We start from the raw sequence: 19,422 nt of genomic DNA, 5'->3' as shown, positions 1-19,422 counted from the left end.
TTAAACTTATATTACTTCACAAAGTTGAAAATCAGGCAAAACATTGGGAAAAAGGCAATCATAAGACTCCATGATAAATATTCTTTTAATGTCTTCTCCTTTAAAAAAATAATAATTTGAAGGGTAAACTGTATTAGCAGTTATTTTCTGTATCTGACAGTAAAACAATAAGAACTGAATAATGAGAGCAAATCTGCACACACCAACATACTCAATCAATTGTTTATGATTCCCAAATGGAAGCGGTTTATTTTGTGCTCCTGTCACCTTTATATACATCAGGTCTCAAGGGAAAATTTCAGCAGCATCCAGATCAGGAGAAAACAAGGACTGTGTGAAGATTTTGCTATGGGAATTTTTCACAATTCTCATTAAACCTTTGGGGCCAGATGTACGACCAATTTTAGTATGCGCGAACGGCTTAGCGACCCGTTTGCGCATGCTAAAATTGGTATGGCCTTGTACTAAAGCAATTTTGCGAGTAGCAAATGAAGTGTGACTCACAGAAAAGTGTTTAGAGACTCGCTATTTGGAAGGGACGTTTCCTTCCAAACAGCGACTCTCTAACCCATGTACTAATGTTTGGCAACTGCAATTGCGGTCGCAAAACACTCGCAATTACCACCTACTTCAAGTAGGTGGTAATGCATTCGCACATGGGAAGAGGTCCCCAGTGGACCCCTATCCCTTTGCAAATGCATGCAAAAATATTTTTTAAGGGCAGGCAGTGGTCCCAGGGCCCACTGCCTGCCCTTTAAAAATTAAACAAAAACGTAATTTTTTTTTTTTTTCAAATGCATCCCGTTTTCCTTTAAGAAAAACGGGCTGCATTTAAAAAGAAAAAGCTGCTTTATTTAAAAGCAGTCCCAGACATTTTGGTCTGCTGAGTCCAGCAGGCCAATGGGGTCGCAAAATGCGAGTGCCTCATCAATATTAATGAGCCTCGCATTTTGCGACCCCATTGGGATCGCAATCAGTGTCTCTGACACTGTTGTGCATAGTAAATTGTGACTCGCAATCGAAGGCAAATTGCAAGTTGCACTTTATTAGGGTCGTACATCTGGCCCATAATAACTACATTTAGTTTTCAAGGTTTTCTCACTTTTCTGCATCTGGGTTTTCATATTGAAATCGAAATTTTCATGCATCCTTTAATATGCTTCACATAGGGACAAAGGATTTTAAGGATTACTCATAAGTTTATTCTTAACAAAAAAGGCTTATCCAATTGCAGTGCCAACTAGCACTCATGTGGAAGACATTTCGAAAGAAATGGTGTCAAACAGTATATTTTACAGAATACAATTAGAAAAAAAGTCGGAAATGTACAGGATGTGTACCGATGCGTTCTCTGGAAATTATGCAAGGGAACAACCATTATCTTATAAGGATTTCCAGGGATATAGGAGGACCCTTTAAAGAAGGATAGAAAAATAGGTATACATTGATAACTCTACAACACAATTTTCAGATTCGTTGACTTAAAAAAGCTATAGGATTAACTACAGTTCTGAAGGAGCACTTGTGAAAATCACATTCCTGTCTTAGTATGCCTGACAAGTCTGATCATCCAAAGGCATGTTGGCAAGTCAATTCCTTTAAACAAATGTGGCAAAAATGCATCAAAAAGACCATCCTTTAACCAGATTTACCTAAAACTGACTAAGTGATGACATTTTATAGGCAGTATGTGTAATATGGACGTGCAATTTGTCATTTTCACAATTGTTTTGCTGTCTTTCATTAATGCTACCTTCCATCTTCTTTCAATTTTTCTTTTTTGATCTTTCTGTCCAGTTTCTGTGATATACTATATATAGTATAGACTAGCAACAGTGTCAAAAAAGGCTTTCCCACTATAAATGAAGAAATGCCTCTATATAAATTATGAATTAACAGACATAGCACCGAAAACCCTCTGCACCAAGGAAAAAGCATTATTAATAAGTGCTGCTGTCTCAGAATTAATTATATAACGCTAATATCAGCTTTAAATATATTATGGATTTGCACTATTTTTTTTCAAAGATCAACTCCTGAAATGCATTGTATCTAAATGTCCATTTTTCATTTCAGATAAATGAAATCAACTCCTTCAGGCAAAATGTTTTTTTTAAAATACTGATAGGCCAAATATGTGCTTATCATTTTCCTGAAAACCACAAGTTTGCTCGCTACATAGCAGTTTGCCATTGTCATCAGACAACGCCCCACGAACTGAATTGGCCTCAATGACCATATACGCAAGCTCCTGTCAGCAGTGTAGGCCATATGTTACTTGTAGCCCTTAAATGTAACAGATCCACACCATATGCCAGGATATCCATCAGATGCCACCGATGGATATAAGACCTCTGGTACATTTACTATCTCTGCATTCCCTATGCCATTGGCCAGTGAAAGACTGGCATCCTTTGGGACAGAGCTAAGCCACATCCTCTATGAAGACCTTGGCTTTCAGGGGGTGCTGCTTGCCTCTGGCTCCTGCCAGCTGAATGGTGTGTTAAAAGGTCCTAAATATTGTTATTTGTACTTCAATAATTTATATGCTGGACTTACCCTTTCAGGGTCTGATTCACAAAGGTAAAGTGAGAAAAAAGTCTAACTTTCTGACTTTCTGATTTCACAAAGAGCATTTACTACTCGGAAATAACCTTTGTGAATACCGAAAGTCAAAAAGATCAACTTTTGGTATTCACAATTGGCATTTACGAGTAACCCTGGGCAGGTAACTCCGCTCCGCCAACTGAGTATGTGGATTTTTGCCTACTCCGTGATCTATTCCAAATGCGGAGTTTAGGCAAAAACTCCCCTCCGTGGCGGGGCGGATTTAGCAAGATGCACAACGTAGTGTTTTTTCATGGAAGAAGGATGGCGAGGAGCAGGAAGGAGAGCGGTCAGGCAGAGGAGGAGGCAGCCATGCAGGTAAGTGCCTTATTTTTAATTTTTCATTAATTTGGGAGGGGGAGGGAGCACAGCGTAGCGTATTTCCTCTGAGTTTTTTTCAAACTCCATGGAAATACACATAGACGCACTACACCTGCTACACCCAGGCTTATTTATGAGTAGTAAATGCCCTTTGTGAATACCAAAAGTCGTAAAGTTAGACTTTCGTCTCACTTCACCTTTGTGAATCGGGCCCTTAGTCTTCCCTATACTGTCTCTGTAGCAGGCAATTGTGGGTTGGGCTCCCTGACATGATCTGTGGATCTTGCTCACCTGTTTACACTCAGGAGGTTCAGAAATTGTCTTCTCTGAACTTCTAAAGAAGTTGAATCTTTAGGAGCAGAGGACGGCAGTTGTGAGATGTGAATGCAGAGTGTGGGAACAGCTTTCTGTCTATGATGATTGCTTTTGTCCAAGGCTTGCATTGGTGGTGGTCATCATGAATTCCTGGAGTATATAGCCCTCATGTTTCAAAGAGTTTCTCGCTCGGCAACTGAAATGTTTTGTTACTGCAGCTGTAATGTTTACTATCAGGTTTGGAAACTTTTGGATACAGAGAGGTATTCTAGGACAATATTTGAACTCACATATTTAAACTTTGATATAGTACTTTATTATTGGAGTCATCCTTCCAATGATTTTAAACTTTTACTCTGCACTTAATCTTTCAATATAGAACTGGAAGTACCCTGACTTGTACAGAGTTTGTTATCCTATGAGTGAAATATGGCACCAGGCAGTGATCCTTAAATTGTGGTTTGCAGACCCTCGAGGTCTGAGACACCTACTCAGGGGGGTCTGCAACTGTTTAGAAAACAAAGTAATGTTAGCAGATTAACCCCTTGCCCGCGGCCGGAATTACGCTCCTGTGCGGCACATTCCGATCGCGGGCTTGTTCGTGACGGCTCCCGGCCGTCATCAGCACACGAGCACTGTGTGCCATGACGGACGGGAGCCGTCACCAGCACGCAAGGGGTTAAACAATTATGTACACAAATCAAAATGTAAAAAGTTCAAATGTTCTGTACAGGTGAAGAAATTTGAGGCTTAAAATTAACCTTCTATTCTTAGCTTGATTCATGGGAGCTGCACAACTACAGCTAACAGTAGTATGCAAGATTAGTGGCCTCAATTGAAGCACTAGTGCATTCTGACAAAAAAACTGGGTGCATTAGGAGTTTAGAAATAAAACCAAAATTTGAAAAGCTCCAACCTTCCCTTTAAAATTTAGATTTTTTGTATATTTCTTTGTTTGTGAATTAAAGAAAACATTTCATGTGTGTATTTATTTGATGTAAATCAGTATCTGTAGTTTTGCGTATGTTTTTTGATGTTCACATCATGAACTTTTTTTAGTGATTCGGTGGAGGTCCACAGAAGTCAAACAATTATGAACTGCTGGCATAAGGCATTGGCAGTGGTGGGGGAAGTGACTGATTATTGGCAGGAGGAAATGTACAATACTAATATGTATTCATTGTGTTGCATCTTATGAACTTGTAAAATTGAGAATCATTGGGGCCGCAGTCTAATTTATGAAAATATTGAAGGTAGTTTTCTACAGAGAAATCTGTATCATAGCAAAGGTTATTCTTGCACATACTTTAGTGGCTCTTTTGCATTTTACCTCTAAAAAGTCTTTACCTCTAAAAAGTCACAGGCTTCAACTAGTTAAAGAGGGTTAGAACTACAGAGATAATGTCTATGGACTGTTTATGGTAATAGTAAACTGGATTTAGAGTGTTGATCTACTAGTTTTCATTTTAGAATATCAAAGCTTCTGCAGTACAGATGGAGCCCAGCTGTAAGACTTGGCAGGGTGAAGGTATCCATTGTCTCTGCCAAGTTTCATCAGGATTTTCATTTCACTACACAGCCACAGCCAACATGGGTTTTGTGGTTTATACCGCTCTATCAAGGCTTGAAAATTAGTTGTAAAGCTTTGTTAATTAAGTGTGACCTTAAAGGGATTAATTATCCTTTTTTAGAGTTTTCTCCATTTAATAGTATTTACATCTTCCTCATTAGGAAAATCCTGTGAGAAAGTATTCAGCAGACAAACTGTTTGATTTTTGTGATGATATATTTTGTGTGTCTCCCAATACACTTGAAAATTGGCATTGGTTGTTAAACAGAATCACACCAGGAGAGCAACTAATGCAGGGAGGCCAAGCACTGAGCTATGACACTGATATTCAAGTGTACTTTTATTGTATCTCATGCCTGTGTTCTCTCTCTCTCTCTCTGTCTCTTGATCATTCCCCATTCTCCAACTCTACTGCTGCCAAGCATAATATCTTTGCATGGTTGGCAAGGGGTACAGTGAAATCTGGGGATTAGCATCGCTCCTGTTGTATCTAGATTGCCAGGATAGCACAAACTGGACATTGGCCACTAAGATGCTCTGTTACCAAAGACTTGGTCTTTCATGTAGAAACCATGCAATGCTCTCTATGAAACCATTTGCTTCTATTTGCTTCTGCACAGCTTCCTAACTTCCACATTACATCAGTCTAAAGTGAGATCCCGGGGGCGATCATCTCTTAGGCATTGCAGCCTTCTAGCTTCCACATGACAGCAGTCTAAAAGATGTCCCTAGGGCATTCATTTCCTAGGCGTCAGGGCCGGACTGGGAACCAACACTGGCCCTGGCAAAGAGCTCGGCCGGCCCCCCAGGGAGCGGCCGAGCTGGTTGCCAGGGCCGGTTTCGGACGATTTTGTTACAGGGGACGATTTTGCAGCTATGATGGAGAAACGGCCCTGTAATAAAAACGACCCCAGGAAGGGGCGTAACACAGGTCCCCGCTGCCCCCGCGGTGCGGCAGAGCCCACGAGCAGCAAGGAACCCCCTCGGCACTGTACTCAGGTCTGACAGCCTCCAGATTAAATCCGGAGCGGGCCCCTCTGTGTACCATGCAGGGGAGGCCTTCAATTTTTGTTACGCCACTGCCCCCAGGAGCCAAATATTGGCCCCCACCCTAGAGGCCCACCGGGGAAACACCCGGTGCCTGCTACGGCCAGTCCAGCTCTGCTAAGCGTCCATTAAAAGGCTGAATTTAAGGACGCTATTTGAGAATGTGTAAAGCTGAGAGAGCTGATCTGAGTAACACCTCTTGGTTGTTATACGTTGCCAAACAGAAATATCTCAATGCTTTGCACTATTTGAGAGATTTAGGTAGGGGCTGAGATACCATTGAATTTTAATGTTATGCCAAATGTTGCCTTACTTGCCGCCAGGTCAACAGTAAACATTCCCAAAACATAGCAAATTTCATTTGTGAGGATAATATTCAGCTGCTGGTAATAAGGAAACCTCCCACATTGTGATCAAGCTTCATGTCAAACCTGTGCTTACAAAAGAGGTGATTAAGGAGCACATTTAGATTCCAGTTGTTTCACTTGCTGATAGTTGACATCTTAATCCTGTTCCTGAATTGAAAAAATGGATTGTTAAATGAAACCACAGTGGGCTGCACCTATGTCATATAAGTGAAATCTCCATCCACAGTACAGTAATTTGTTTATATCAGAATGCAATGTGTTTTGCACCAACTTGCTGCTTTTAGGTAAACAGATTTTAATACTACGATTTTTAAAAATTAGATTAGAAGCAGATTGTGCTTTAGTAAAGGAATTTAGTGCTTCTTGACTTCAATGAATTTATTTAACAGGTATGTGGCTTTACCACACTGGGGGTGACATAATAGCTTTGGTTTTATATTTTCACTTACAACCCACAAATCAGACAATGGTTCCATTTTTTTTAAATCTGATTATGTCACACTTTTATTTTATACTGACACACAGATATCTACCATGCAATACGGATATGTGGTGGTAGTGTTTCTCTAGCAGAGAAAACGTCCGCACATACAAGTAATACAGTTCTCTAAGCACGTATACGTGTAATATAAATTATATACAATTATTCGTATGAGGTGCACTATTGTCCTGTTATACACCCACCACCAGGGGTGTCGAACTAGCAAAAATTGCTAATATTAAGAACCAAAGAGAAAAACAGGTCTACCATATGCAACCTTAATTGTCATATCATATGGTGAAATTATAGAGCCCTTAAAGTATTAGCATTATATTACACATATTTGAGTTTTAGTGTCCTTATTTGCCTTTCCCTCAGATATTTTACATACATTTAATTATACATGTACATTGACTTTTGATAAACTAATCCCTGAAAGGAAAACAAATAGTATCTCTGAAAGCTAGATCTCTTATTAAGCCTAAAGCAAAAAGAGTGATGCCTGGAAAAAAAGTAAACATAGATTTAAAATAGTTAGCATAATTCATCTTAGGTCCTGTAATAGAGCAACCTGGATAGCAGACCACAAATACTATGAAACCTGAATGAATGATGTAATTAAACATCACAATAGAGCCAATTCAATTCTTCTTCATAGGAATTTTGCAATACTCTTGTACATTTTTTCCATCAGAAAATTGCATACTTCAGAAATAGAATTGAATCTGACTCCCTCTTTCCTACATTCTAGCCCCACAGTGTCTCTGCAGCAACCAATAGACTCCTCATCATGGGGACCTCATTGTGGCTGATGAAAGGCTATGGAATAAACGTACCTCTGTTTTACATCTTCTAATTAATTACATTTTTGAATGTTTTCAATTTAATGTGAAAAGGCATTTTTGGAGCTCGTAATTTGATTCTTAATGCAGCTTTTCGTTTGCTGTGCCTATTTTCTGCATTAATTTGTTTTGTTATATGTAAAAATGTTATATGTATTTTAAAATTAGATTAAAGACAGATCTTTCTTCAGTAAAGGCCTTTAAATTATACCTGGCAAACAATCATTTTGCGCACCCAGTGGTGGTGTGTACCTCTACTCCATAAACTGCGGTCACAATTGGAGAGCTGCTCACTGCATATGCTGGCAGATCTGGGTAAAAAGAAAACCCTCTTTACAGGATTACTCAACTTTAGTAAGAAGAGAGCATACAAAGAAAATTGTGACAAAGTTGGTGGCGTGGAGGAGGCTGGTGTGTCATAAAAGGAAAGCTCAGCAAGAACGAAAGAAACATTTTGAAAATGGAAAGAAAAATGAGAGAAAAATGTAGAGTCAGTGTCTGAGGAAGGAAGATAAAGAAAGGAGGTTAGAAAAAGAATGATGGGTATGAAGAAAGAAAGGTGACTGAGAAAAAAAGAAAGAAGGAAGGAAAGGGAGGAGGGAAGAAATTCTGAAAGGAAGAAAGAAAGGGTAAAAAGAAAAAGAAAAAGGAAGGGAGTAGGGAGTAGGGACCGAAGGAGATAGTGGAATAGTGAATAAAGAAGGGAAGAGGAACTGTAGCAAGAAAAGGATGTTGGAAGAAGAAAAGGGGTAGGGAATCAAGGAAGAAAGTAGGGATATAGGGAGGAAAAAAGTAACAAATAAAGGAAAAGAAAAGAAAAGAAGAGGAAAGAAACGAAAAGAAAGGAAAGGAAAGGAAAGCAAAGGGAGAAAATAAGTAGGGAAATGACAAAAAGGAAAAACTAATGAATTAAAAATAGAAATAACAATAGAAGGAAAGATAGAAAGGGGGAAGAAGAAGGAAAAGTCAAACGTAAAAGGTGATAAAGAAAAAGAAGATAGGAATAAATAGGGAGGGCAGAAGCGAAAGGATGAAAGGGTTGGAACAAAAAAGGAAGAAAGGAAAGGAGAAAGGAAGAAAGAAATGAAGCTAAGAAAGGGAGGAAGTGGATGAAATTGATGAAGAGTGGAAAAAAGTAATAAGGAAAACAGGTAGGAAGGAGTTTTAGGAACGAGAAAATGAAGGAAGAAAATAAGGTGTAAGGGAAGGGGCTAGAACAGAAAAAAGGCAATGGCATGCCTGATATAAATATTAGGAAACAAAAGAGCCCGTTTGTACTTTTTATGCTAACCCTCCACGGGATGGGGAGAAAATTATTGGTTTTCCTATATAACCCTCCCCAACCTGGGTTGTCCCTTGGTGGCATGCTTCATCATATGGTTCATCCTGTTCCGCTGCGGAACAGGGCCTGCTGTGACCTGCGTATTACGTGGGTGCATTGCGTGGTATACTCTAAATGATGAGAGGAAATAGGAGTGGAAGGGGTTTTGAGTGGAGATTAAAATACCTTCCTGGTAGTCAATTATACTATTTAATACGTCCTCCTGGTGATAAGGTTACAAAATGGGGAAAGAGCTAGAAAGTGTAGGTTATAATGTACCTGCCGTTATAGTGATCTACATGTTTCAAGCCAATCCTCAAGGCTTTTCTTCAGAACCAAGGATCTAACTCCCTGATTCCACTACTACAATTGTGCTGGTGCAAAACGACTGCATGCACTCTGCTTGCTAATGATAAGAAAGTAATTGCCCCTACCAGGTGTCACTGCTTGTTAACCTGTAATATATGTTCATGAAAGAGTTAGCCTGCCAAGAGTTGTCAGAACATAGAAATACAACATGCTTACATTGATTGACTAGAGAAGCGCAGGACAAGTCACGACAAGGTGTTTTTTAGAACATATAGAAACACCTCGTCGTGACTTGTCCTGTGAGCTATTACATGACATTGACTGAGGTGAGCACAACTAATACTCCAGTGACCCCCTTAATGCACAATACACAAAAGTGAATGTTGCACAAAACACAAAATATGGTAATTAGGCAGAGATGTTGCTTCATGGATCATCCGGTGGTAAAGGTGAGCCTTTAGTCACACACTACGGGGGAACGAAATCATGGCCATCGCGTTGTGATCATACAACATGGCTCAATTTGACAAAGAAAAAATGCTGCATTGGCATCCAAAACTGCTATGCCGTACTCACAACTACAAAGCCTCCCCTCGGCAAATCAACTAAGTATAAAGTGTACCGGGGCCCCGATATTACCTTGTGTCAATCTAGGCGGTGCGTGCCCGCTGCACGGTGTATTGTTCCAGAAAGGGTAGAGACTGCACACCAACAAAGATGGCAGCCACGACTGGACCACTTCCTGGTTTCCCTCATACTAGAGGGGCAGTGAATGTGATGGCCAGTGTCTGTGTACAGGCCTGAGAGTTTGTGAAATGGCTGTAAAACTACAGAGGAGAGATATCCCTCTGTCTATAAACACAATGCTGGATGGATAAAAAGAGATAAAACAAGTTTATGGGTATCCACATATACCCATAACTTTTATCATCTATGTAGAGAACTTAATTCTGTTCAGGGAGATCTGGCCAGAAAGTGCAGTTGGCATCTTTTTTTGTAAGTGAGTGGCTAAATAACAGACAGGCTTCACCAGTGGTGGCTATATTATACAGGGACGTAGTCTCTCCAGATGTGTTAGATATGCACTCATTAATATAGTGGTCAAAAAGACACAAACAGAAAGGTATGATCAATGGAGTTTAGAATTATGCCTTATAATGACCCCCAAGGGTTATTATCATTCTGTCCCCTCTGCATGCATCTTGAGTTTGAACACCTAGCGCTGCTCTTTAAAAAAAAAAAGTCTGGATTCACAATTCACTTTATTGTGTAGGTGTTCTAAAACTACCCATTGGTAGTCTTTCACTGTATGTTTCTTCTCAATATAGTGAGATAGCATTTTTGTTGTTGTTAATCCACCTCTGAGGTTCCTTCTGTATTCGCATATTCTTCTTTTTACTTTAAGTGTGATCTTACCTACGTACTGTAGGTTACACAGACAGTTGATCAAATATACCACTCTTTGAGTGTTGCAGTTTGTAAAATTCCTCAGTTCCCATGTGGTGTTGGTAAAAAGTACTGATTTGGTACCGTTTGTTAGGGGACACACGTAGCACCCGCCAGACTGGTAGTGGCCTATGTAGGAAGGTGGATATCTGACTATATGGTTACCCCAATTTTTTGACAAGTGTTTAGCTGGTTTTTTATTTAGTTGGCCTGGGATCCTGCTATTCAGGGCCCCAGGCTATCTGCTCTCTCTGTAAAATGGACTCCATGTACTTTAGGTACATATCCAATTGGGTATTGGGTCACCTTATGAGCCCCTGTATAGTGTACCATAGGTACCCAGGGCATAGGTGCATCCAAGGCCTACCAGGGGCTGTAGCATGTATTATGCCACCCCTGGCTGGCCATCCAAACCGACACCACAGGCTGATCACTCAGCTTGGGCAAGGTTGTGTAATCACCCCTTGCTTAAATATAGTGTTCCTATATCTACCCTCATATATAGACACATATATACCTATGAGTCACTCCTATGGCAGGCCTTGACAATCCTGAAGGCAGAGTGCTTGGTTTTATGTGAGATGGTACTCTACCATGAGCTGAGCCTGTCTGCAGCTTTCGGAACCATGTCCTTATAGCTGTTCTATGAAATATCCATACCATATACTCTTAAGTGCATTATAATCCTCGCGGTTAATGCTAACTTTGGTTTGACTTTATCAAAACATGTTGTGTAAGGTGTCAAACACTTTAGAATACTACCCCCCCCCCGCCAGTCCTGGTGGTGGGGGTAGCATTCCACCCTTCTAGAGGGAGAAGACATGTAGTTACTGCTTTACCTGGTTAAAGTTAAACAGAGCCTCAGCATCACAAAATGGATGCTGCTGCCACAGACACAAGTCTGACCTCCTGCTGCTGGATGAAACTACGGCAGGAGAGGCCTGGACAATAGGTTTCCTGTCAAGGGAGGTGCTGGCACCTCCCCAGAGAGCCTGTAGTGGATTGGGGCAGGGTGGGTTCAATGGAAGCTGCTGTTTCCAGACACTGCCTGGGGCACTCAAGGTGCTCCATGCATAGCCCGGTTCAAACCAGTTGCTGGGGCACTCCAGCCCCAGCTCTGGTGCAAAACAGGACCAAGAGAAAGGGGTGTAACCACCCCCTTCTCAGGTTCCACCCATAGCAGGGACCTAGCAGGTAATCCAGCCCCTTACATTAGTATAAAGTTAGGAGCTGTGTCTAGAGACATTAGATTATCCTAGAAGAAACTCTGAAATGAACTCTTGGACCTTCGACGTTCCATTTCGACTGGAAGACTGAAGACATCTCCCTTGTGGTCAAGGAGTGACCACCCTGTGCAAACAGGCACCAACAGTAACTTGCCTGTTTGCTTTGTCGACGCTCCCGCCAGAACCCGAAGACTTAGTGATGCAGCCTTTAGACTTCCAGACTTCTCTGACTCCGACCCACATCCACAGCAAAGCTGAGACCCGTGGAGGACACAAGAGAAGTGGGACTGGAACTCCTGCAGTACCTGCTTTTTGCTAACTGTGCTGCTTCTGAGGCGTCCTCAAAGTTGTGCATTGGGGATTGAGAAGCCCCAACACCAAGCAGTAAGTGCACTGAAGCTCAGCCCTCCATACTCCACGAGTGCCGCGTGGGGCCTGTGCCTGCATTTCTCCTTGACGCATCTTTGCGGTTGCTAGCCTGTTGGATAGTGGCCCTCCTGAAGACATCCTTTTGAAACAACACTGCTTGCCTGGTTGCTCCGCGCTTGCTCCTGCTTTCCTGTAAAGGGGAAGTGCCCCAGACCTTGCTGGTCTGAACAGAAGCCGATCTTCCCTTCCACAGTGGATTGCCTTTGCCAAGGCTTGTTGGGTCCAATCCAGATACCGACACCGCCAACAGCTAGATCCTTTGTGGGACAGTCCGTTTCCATCTCCTGGTTGTCGTCGACGCCTCCTGGTTCACGTGGCTGCAGAGACAAGCTTCATCTCCTCACCTGATTGCATCTCGACATCGCCTTGTTCCTTCCTTGTTCCTTCCTGGTCACTGGGTAGTGACCCAGATTCTGTCCCCTCTGCTTTCAGGTTCTTCACTGCTCCGATAAACCCTTGGATCCATTTGGACACTTTCCTCCTGGTTGCTTGCAGAACTTTCTTGCAGCTCTCCATAGGATTGATCGACGAAACCCGACACGAAAGAACACCTATGCACCCAGCTTCCCTGGGTGAGGTAACTAGAATACTCCGGTACTCCCGTGAGTAATAACTATCCAAGTGTCCTAGTTTAACTGGGTTTTCCAGTAGTCCACCGGGAAGTGTCCAAAATCAACTACTTTGTAACTTTTAGGTTCCCATTAAAAGTCTATGGTAACCCGCGTGTGTGTTTAGACACTGCTCACGCATCCTGTGGGACTCCTACTTCCTAACCCTTGGTTGTTCAGTGTGGCCTCAGCGATTTCCTAGGCCCTAGGCCTACTCACCTTTCCTGAAGTGGTTCTTATACCCCTTACTTAGTATATGGTTTGTGAGGCCCCTAGGGCAGAATTGTATTTGTGCAACTTATAGTATACTTATTGAGTAACTTGTGCTGTATCTCGAACTCTGACCTCATAAAGAGTGCAGAGGGGTTGTGTTAGTAATAAATACATATATATTTGATATATACCTTGTGTGGTGTCCTTTCATTTGGTATTCATGGGATAATTATTGGTAAAACAATTGGCTTCACATGCTCTCTGACGTATTAGCCTAAGACTGCTTTGTCCATGCTACCACTAGGATAGCTGGTCTATAAGGTTGACTTTACAACCATCACCATAAGGGTTGTTTGGACTTATACAGGGTGCCCACTAGAATAGTGGACATCACATAGCAGGTCAACTTCTCACAGCCTGCAACTGGGTATAGTGTGCCTTGTGTCAGTCTTGATTCTGTTGTCAATTACAAGGGTGTGTGTACTAGGAAGTCCCTCAAACTCTGTCCTTGTCTATAGGAGAACATAGGTTTAGGAAAGTTAAGCGGACCACTGTTTAAAATCCACCAATGTTTGTTTATGATTTTGCTCACATTGTCTTCGGCTATATTAAAAGTGGTGATGCAGATGGGCCTTTCTAGTTTTTCTTTTGATTGTTATTGTTATTGACATTTTTAGAGCGCTACTGCCACCCGAAGGTGTCCTGGCGCTGTATGAAGTCGTGCTGAAACAATCAGAGAATGGAAGAGGTGACACCGATATTATTTAATGAAAAAGCCATGTTTTTAATGCTTTCCTAAAGGCCAGGAGACTGGTCAAAGTTCTAAGGTATATTGGAAGATTATTCCATGAGGAGGCCTGGCCCAAAAGGGCCTTCCTATTGTTCTTAGATGCCCGTTTCATAGCTGGTGCAACTATTCTTGGTGGGTATTGTCTAGTGTCCAGTTTAGTAGCCAAATGGCCTGCTTGTACTTTATTTATTTATTTTTTTATTTAAGAATTTATAGAGCGCGTGGCTGCCCGTGAGCGTCCCAGCGCTAGAGATAGATATAAACGACTGGTGGTGAGAGTCTTATGGGAACAGCCAGGTCTTAAGCTCTTTACGAAATACAGAAAGTTTGGATTGTGCTCGCATCTGTAGAGGGAGCGAGTTCCATAATTTGAAGGCGTTGTATGAAAACAAACGTCCCCCTGATCTCGCCCTCTTGATCTTGGGTATCAGAGTCAGGTGTGCATTCGTGGAACGAAGTGTCCTATTGGTGATGTAGGAGACGATGAGATCTTTGAGGATGGGTGGGGCTTTGCCGTTCAGGATTTCGTGGGTCAAACAGAGGGCCTTAAACTGCACTCTTTCACATATTGGCAGCCAATGGAGAGCCCGAAGAGCCGGTTTAGCAGAGCATCGGTTGTTGGTGCCCGTTAGAATCCGGGCAGCTGCGTTCTGCACCACTTGTAGTCTAGTCGTCACTTTCTTGGGCACACCCAAGTAAAGGGTATTTCCATAGTCAAGTCTTGCCAATATTAATCCCTGAACTAGGAGCTTCCTGGACTGAACCGGGAGCAGGGGAAGGATTCTTCGGGAGGTACGGAGAAGTCCAAAGCAGACTCCTGTAATCTTTGTAATCCTTTACATCTGAATAGTTCCTCCTCAGTCTTAAAATTTGAGCAAGAGGGAGATTCTTCCTCCAGTGGCATGGATGTAAGTTGTCATAAAGTAGTAAGCAATTTGTTGCCATTGGTTTCTCATGAGTACTGGTTCTGAGGGTGCCCTGGTGAGCTGTTATATTGAGGTCAAGGAATACTAGTTCCTTGCTGCTTAAGGTGTATGTGAATTTCAAAAACTCTTTTTGTGTGTTAGCCAGATCCAAAATTCTTTAGCAGTCGGGTTATTACCCTCCAAGATAACCAGCATGTTATCAGTGAACATCTTTCATAGTGTTATGTGTTTTAGATAAGGGTTTAGAGGGCTTAAAATCTTTTCTGTTTCCAGATGATGGACATAAAAGCTGGCAATGCTCGACGCAAACGTGCTGCCCATGCTGGTCCCATGCTTCTGCAAAAGCAGGGTACCTTCAAACTCAAATACATTTTTGGTCAGGCCCACTTACAGCACTGCATAACTACATTTCTGGGTGTTTGGTATTCCCAGTCCATTTCTAAGAGGACTTCCTCAATTATTTCGAGAGTCCTTAACATGAATATACACCTGTAAATTGATTTAATCACACATGTTATTACTCTTACACATGAGTAAATCTGCTCCCAGCGTTGCGGAGTGTGTGATCTAAGATGGGGGCAGGGGTGGTCTGTCACAGCTGGTGAAGAGTGCGATTTTGTGTATGCTTACACATCTTTGTAAATCACACTTGGAGATTTACTCCTGAGAAGAGAGTAAATCTGTATTCAGGTTAATGAATGGGGAGTGAATACAGCCAAAATAGGTGCGAAAGTAGGGGAAGGACTTTCTCCCTGGGGAGAAAAAAGAAAAAGTTTGTGCTGATGTACTTTTATGATTCAGTTACCCAGAACTATATATGCTTGATGTTGTTAATTTATGCATATGTTAGAGCTTATAAATGTGTATTGTCCAGGGAAATTGTGACTGCAGCAGATTCACTGAGGTTACTCATGTATGTTTTATTCAATTCCAAAGAGCACACAAAGTTACTACAAAAGCAGAAGTTAACTTGCTAAGGAAATGTACAGATATTCGCTGCGACTCAGCCCCAAAGGCTGGCTGAATACTGGAACAACCTGATCGAATATCGAAAGGCTACTTCAAAACCTTACAGTACTATTTCTTAATCATATGCTTCTTAATGCGTGGCACCTGGTTGTTTCACGCAATTTTTATAGTGTTTGAATATTATGCTTAATAGAACATACAATTCATTTTTTGTTTCATTTTTTCATACATTGTGGACTTAATTTTAAATAATTGCTGACTGTGTTGCACTAGGTTTACTAAATGCTAAGATGCACACGGAGGGAACTGCATAGTAAAATCGCAGATTTTTACCTACATATTTTCTTTTTTTTGTGGTTGTCCAATGGAAGGTATGACAACACAGCTTCGTTTTATTGATATTTTTGTCCTCAAACACCAGATCTAAGTGCATATAAAGAGAGTTTAAATATTTATAGGAAAGCGTATTACCCAGGTCATTATAAATTAAATAATATTTTAAAATAAATATCATACATAATTTCATTTTACCAAACCGCACATTCCCACACACCATTAGCAACCCTTTCACAGCAGAAAAAGCCTAACCTATGCATTAAAATCACTTAACATTAAAATGCAATTTTGCAAGCTTGTTTACTCAATTGCTCAGAGCTCATGCAGTCTACGGATTCCCATAAGCTGGTGAAAAGGACAAAGCCTCATTGATTCTTTTTAACTCTAGCCACCACAAGATAATAAGACTTTATCTGTAATTGCTGCATTGTTTTTGTAGTGGACGAGTAAGTGGCCTACAATTTCCACAATATAGCCCTTGAAAAGGCAAACCCCACAGAAGGTAAGAAAGTCCCACAATTTGAATTCTGAATAGCATACCTCAATTTTGCTTAAAAAAAAGACACTTACCACTCATGTATTCCCACCACACTGAGTAGACCACATACTGCAGGCTACCAATTGTCATGTGGAACCAAACTTTTTCATAAAAATCTTTCTAGAACTTATTTTAACGAACTCCCAATAAAACCTGGCCACATAGTTTTGCCTGAAGCCCAGATCACCCGAATTATCCATTATTTATGGTATTCGGAAAACTGTAGATTATAGGCAGTCCATTTTCTAATTAAATGGAGGAGGTCTGGCACTAACATTATGTAAACCCTTTCACTTACAGCCCTTCTCATCGCTGCCGCAATGCTGCTACCCTTTATTGACATCATTTAGGGGTTGCCATGGGTCAAAACTGCGCCCCCTGGCCTGCACACTACGACCTGTGGAACTGCCTTTGCGACCCCTGGCCACAGAGGTGGCAAAGTCAGTGCCAAAAAGAAAAGGCCAGCTTTGCCTTCTTGTTCAGCTCATTTTTTATTTGCGCTAACAGTGAATAATTGTATATTATTGACTATTAGTGTAATAAAAACTGGAACATGAGATTAAGTGTCACTAAGGGCCAGATGTAGGAGCCCTAATACCGGTCGGTAACGGCCGATTTTGGCCGTTACCGACCAGTATTTGGCTTTTGAGATGTAGGGGGCCTATTCGGTAATTTTACCGATTCGGTAAAATACCGAATCGGTATATTTACCGAATCGGTAAATCCATATGTAGCTGGCACTCCTAAGAGTGCCACAGTCCCTTAAGAGTCGGTATTTTACCACACAATCCTATTGTGTGGTAAAATACCGAATTCAGGTGTGCATGCACGGAAAGAAAACAATCTCCTCGCATTTCGCAGACTGCTAAAAACCTGGTTGTTCCCCAAATAATTCCACCTACTGGAGGTATGTCAAGCTTTATGTTAGCGCTGGGACGCCCAATGGGTAGCTACGCGCTTTAGAAATCCTAAAATCAAATCAAATCAAAAATCACACCTGTGCCATGTGACAGACAGACATGCCCTTAGGGCATGGAGGTGTTCCACATGTCACACAAGCCTGTACTTGGGGTGCTAGAGGGTGTCAAAGTGACACCCCCTGCACCCTTGCAGGATTCGGTATTTACTGATTCGGTAAATACCGAATCGGTATTTCCCATTGATTCCTATGGGCATCAAGGATTACAGATTCGGTAATTGTGATTTAAAAATTACCTACATCTGCCTCCTTCTAATTTACCGATTCATAAATACCGAATCGGTAAAATTCAGTATTTATGAATCGGTAAATTAGATTTACCTACATCTAGCCCTAAGTGACTACCAGTGAGCCACAGTGAGTGAGAATGATGGAGTGGAGAGTAAGAGTGAGTGCAAGTCAGTGTGAGTGAGTAGCTGGAAGTTAATCAGTGTGACAATGTGTGAGTGAGTATAAGATAGAGCGCATGAGAGTGAGAATAAATGAGTGCAAGTGAGTGAGAATGGTTGAATAGGAGTGGGTGGGTGAGAATGAGTGTGAGTTAGTGAATGTAAATTAGCATGAGTAAGAATGTTGTATGCTTGCAAGTTGCCTTTGGTCCTTGCAATATACTGGTGTTGGCATACTGGAGGGAATTATTAACAGACAGGGACCTGGCATACTAGAGATGTAGTTGATGAATTGGACAATGTAAGAAATTGGGTTACTAGTTGACTGGGGAGTGAGCCCTAGTCAAGCTGTAACCACAACCCTTGTCAGAAAAAGGCAAAAAAAAGTCCAAATTACCCTGTGCTTAAACTCCTGGTAGCTTGACACAGTGCACTCAGGCTTAATTTAGAGCAATGTATAAAATATTTGTGCAACCTTTGAAACAGCAACACAGTGAAAACAACACAAAAAGGATCCAACACCAGGCTAGCTAATAGAGCTACATTTAATAAAATCCAATCACGAGAACCGGAGTTATGAATTTTTAAAGATTAAAGCTTTAACCAGCACCTAGAAGCATAAAGCGCCAACCATGGTTATCTGGTCACGCTGGACCGAGACAAAGTCACATTTTCAGACCGACTGTGATGGAGCACAGGTTGGCAACAGTACCTAGATTAGTCCAGCTGAAGTTTACCTTCTCAAGTTTGTGCCAAGTGTCCTGTTCGGGTGGATAGGGCCACGAGGACAAAGGAGAACGTTGAGGGAGGCTGTTGGTGTAGCGCGCAGAGCAGGTATGGTGTCAAGGACAGATGAGCTGGTGTTTCACATTGGCGGTCCCCCACAAGCAGTCGATGTTATAATGTGAAGGGTCAGGCTGGTGGCAGTTCACATTGCATCTCGATGCAAGGAGCCGTCTCGGTGTAAATGGGCCAGTTCACAGTCTTGAACAGCCCAAAAGCTTGATTTGAGCTCCCTGAGCCACATCAAGGGTCCAGGACCTGAGGGGGTACAACATGGGGGCCAGGATCTCACAGCAGCTGGGTCCAAGGGCTGGTTCAGGATGTTGTGGAGCCTTTTATGTCCCTGAGGTTCAGATCAGTAGGCAAACAGACTTGCCTTTGGAGTCACTATGGGGTCCTGGGTTCAAGATGATGTTGCAGGTCCAGTTCTTCTTTTAAGGCAAGAGGGCAGCAGACCGCCGGTCATAACAGCAGTGCAGGAGTTCCTTCAAAGCAGCAGTCCAGCAGAGTGACAGTCATTTCAGCAGCACAGCAGTCCTTCTTCCTGGCACAGTACCTACAGGCCCAGAATGGTAGTTAGGAGTTTGTGTCTGAGGTCCAGTATTTTTA

At 41.8% G+C, this 19,422-nt stretch overlaps 1 protein-coding gene across 1 annotated transcript in view; it reads right to left on the bottom strand.

The window, feature by feature from the left end:
* Positions 1–15,476: 15,476 nt before the first annotated feature.
* The window catches only part of LOC147661186 (copine-7-like), a 398,468-nt gene continuing 394,522 nt past the window's right edge, over positions 15,477–19,422 (bottom strand). Inside the window, exon 5 of the mRNA XM_086951257.1 lies at positions 15,477–15,571. Coding sequence (XP_086807383.1) covers positions 15,477–15,571 — 95 coding nt within the window. The remainder of the gene's footprint in view (positions 15,572–19,422) is intronic.

The sequence above is a fragment of the Lissotriton vulgaris genome, unplaced genomic scaffold, assembly GCF_964263255.1.
Source record: "Lissotriton vulgaris unplaced genomic scaffold, aLisVul1.2 SCAFFOLD_1226, whole genome shotgun sequence".
NCBI classification, from domain to species: domain Eukaryota; kingdom Metazoa; phylum Chordata; class Amphibia; order Caudata; family Salamandridae; genus Lissotriton; species Lissotriton vulgaris.
The sequence above is the reverse complement of the archived record's forward strand: the minus strand, read 5'-3'. Positions and strand labels throughout refer to the sequence as shown.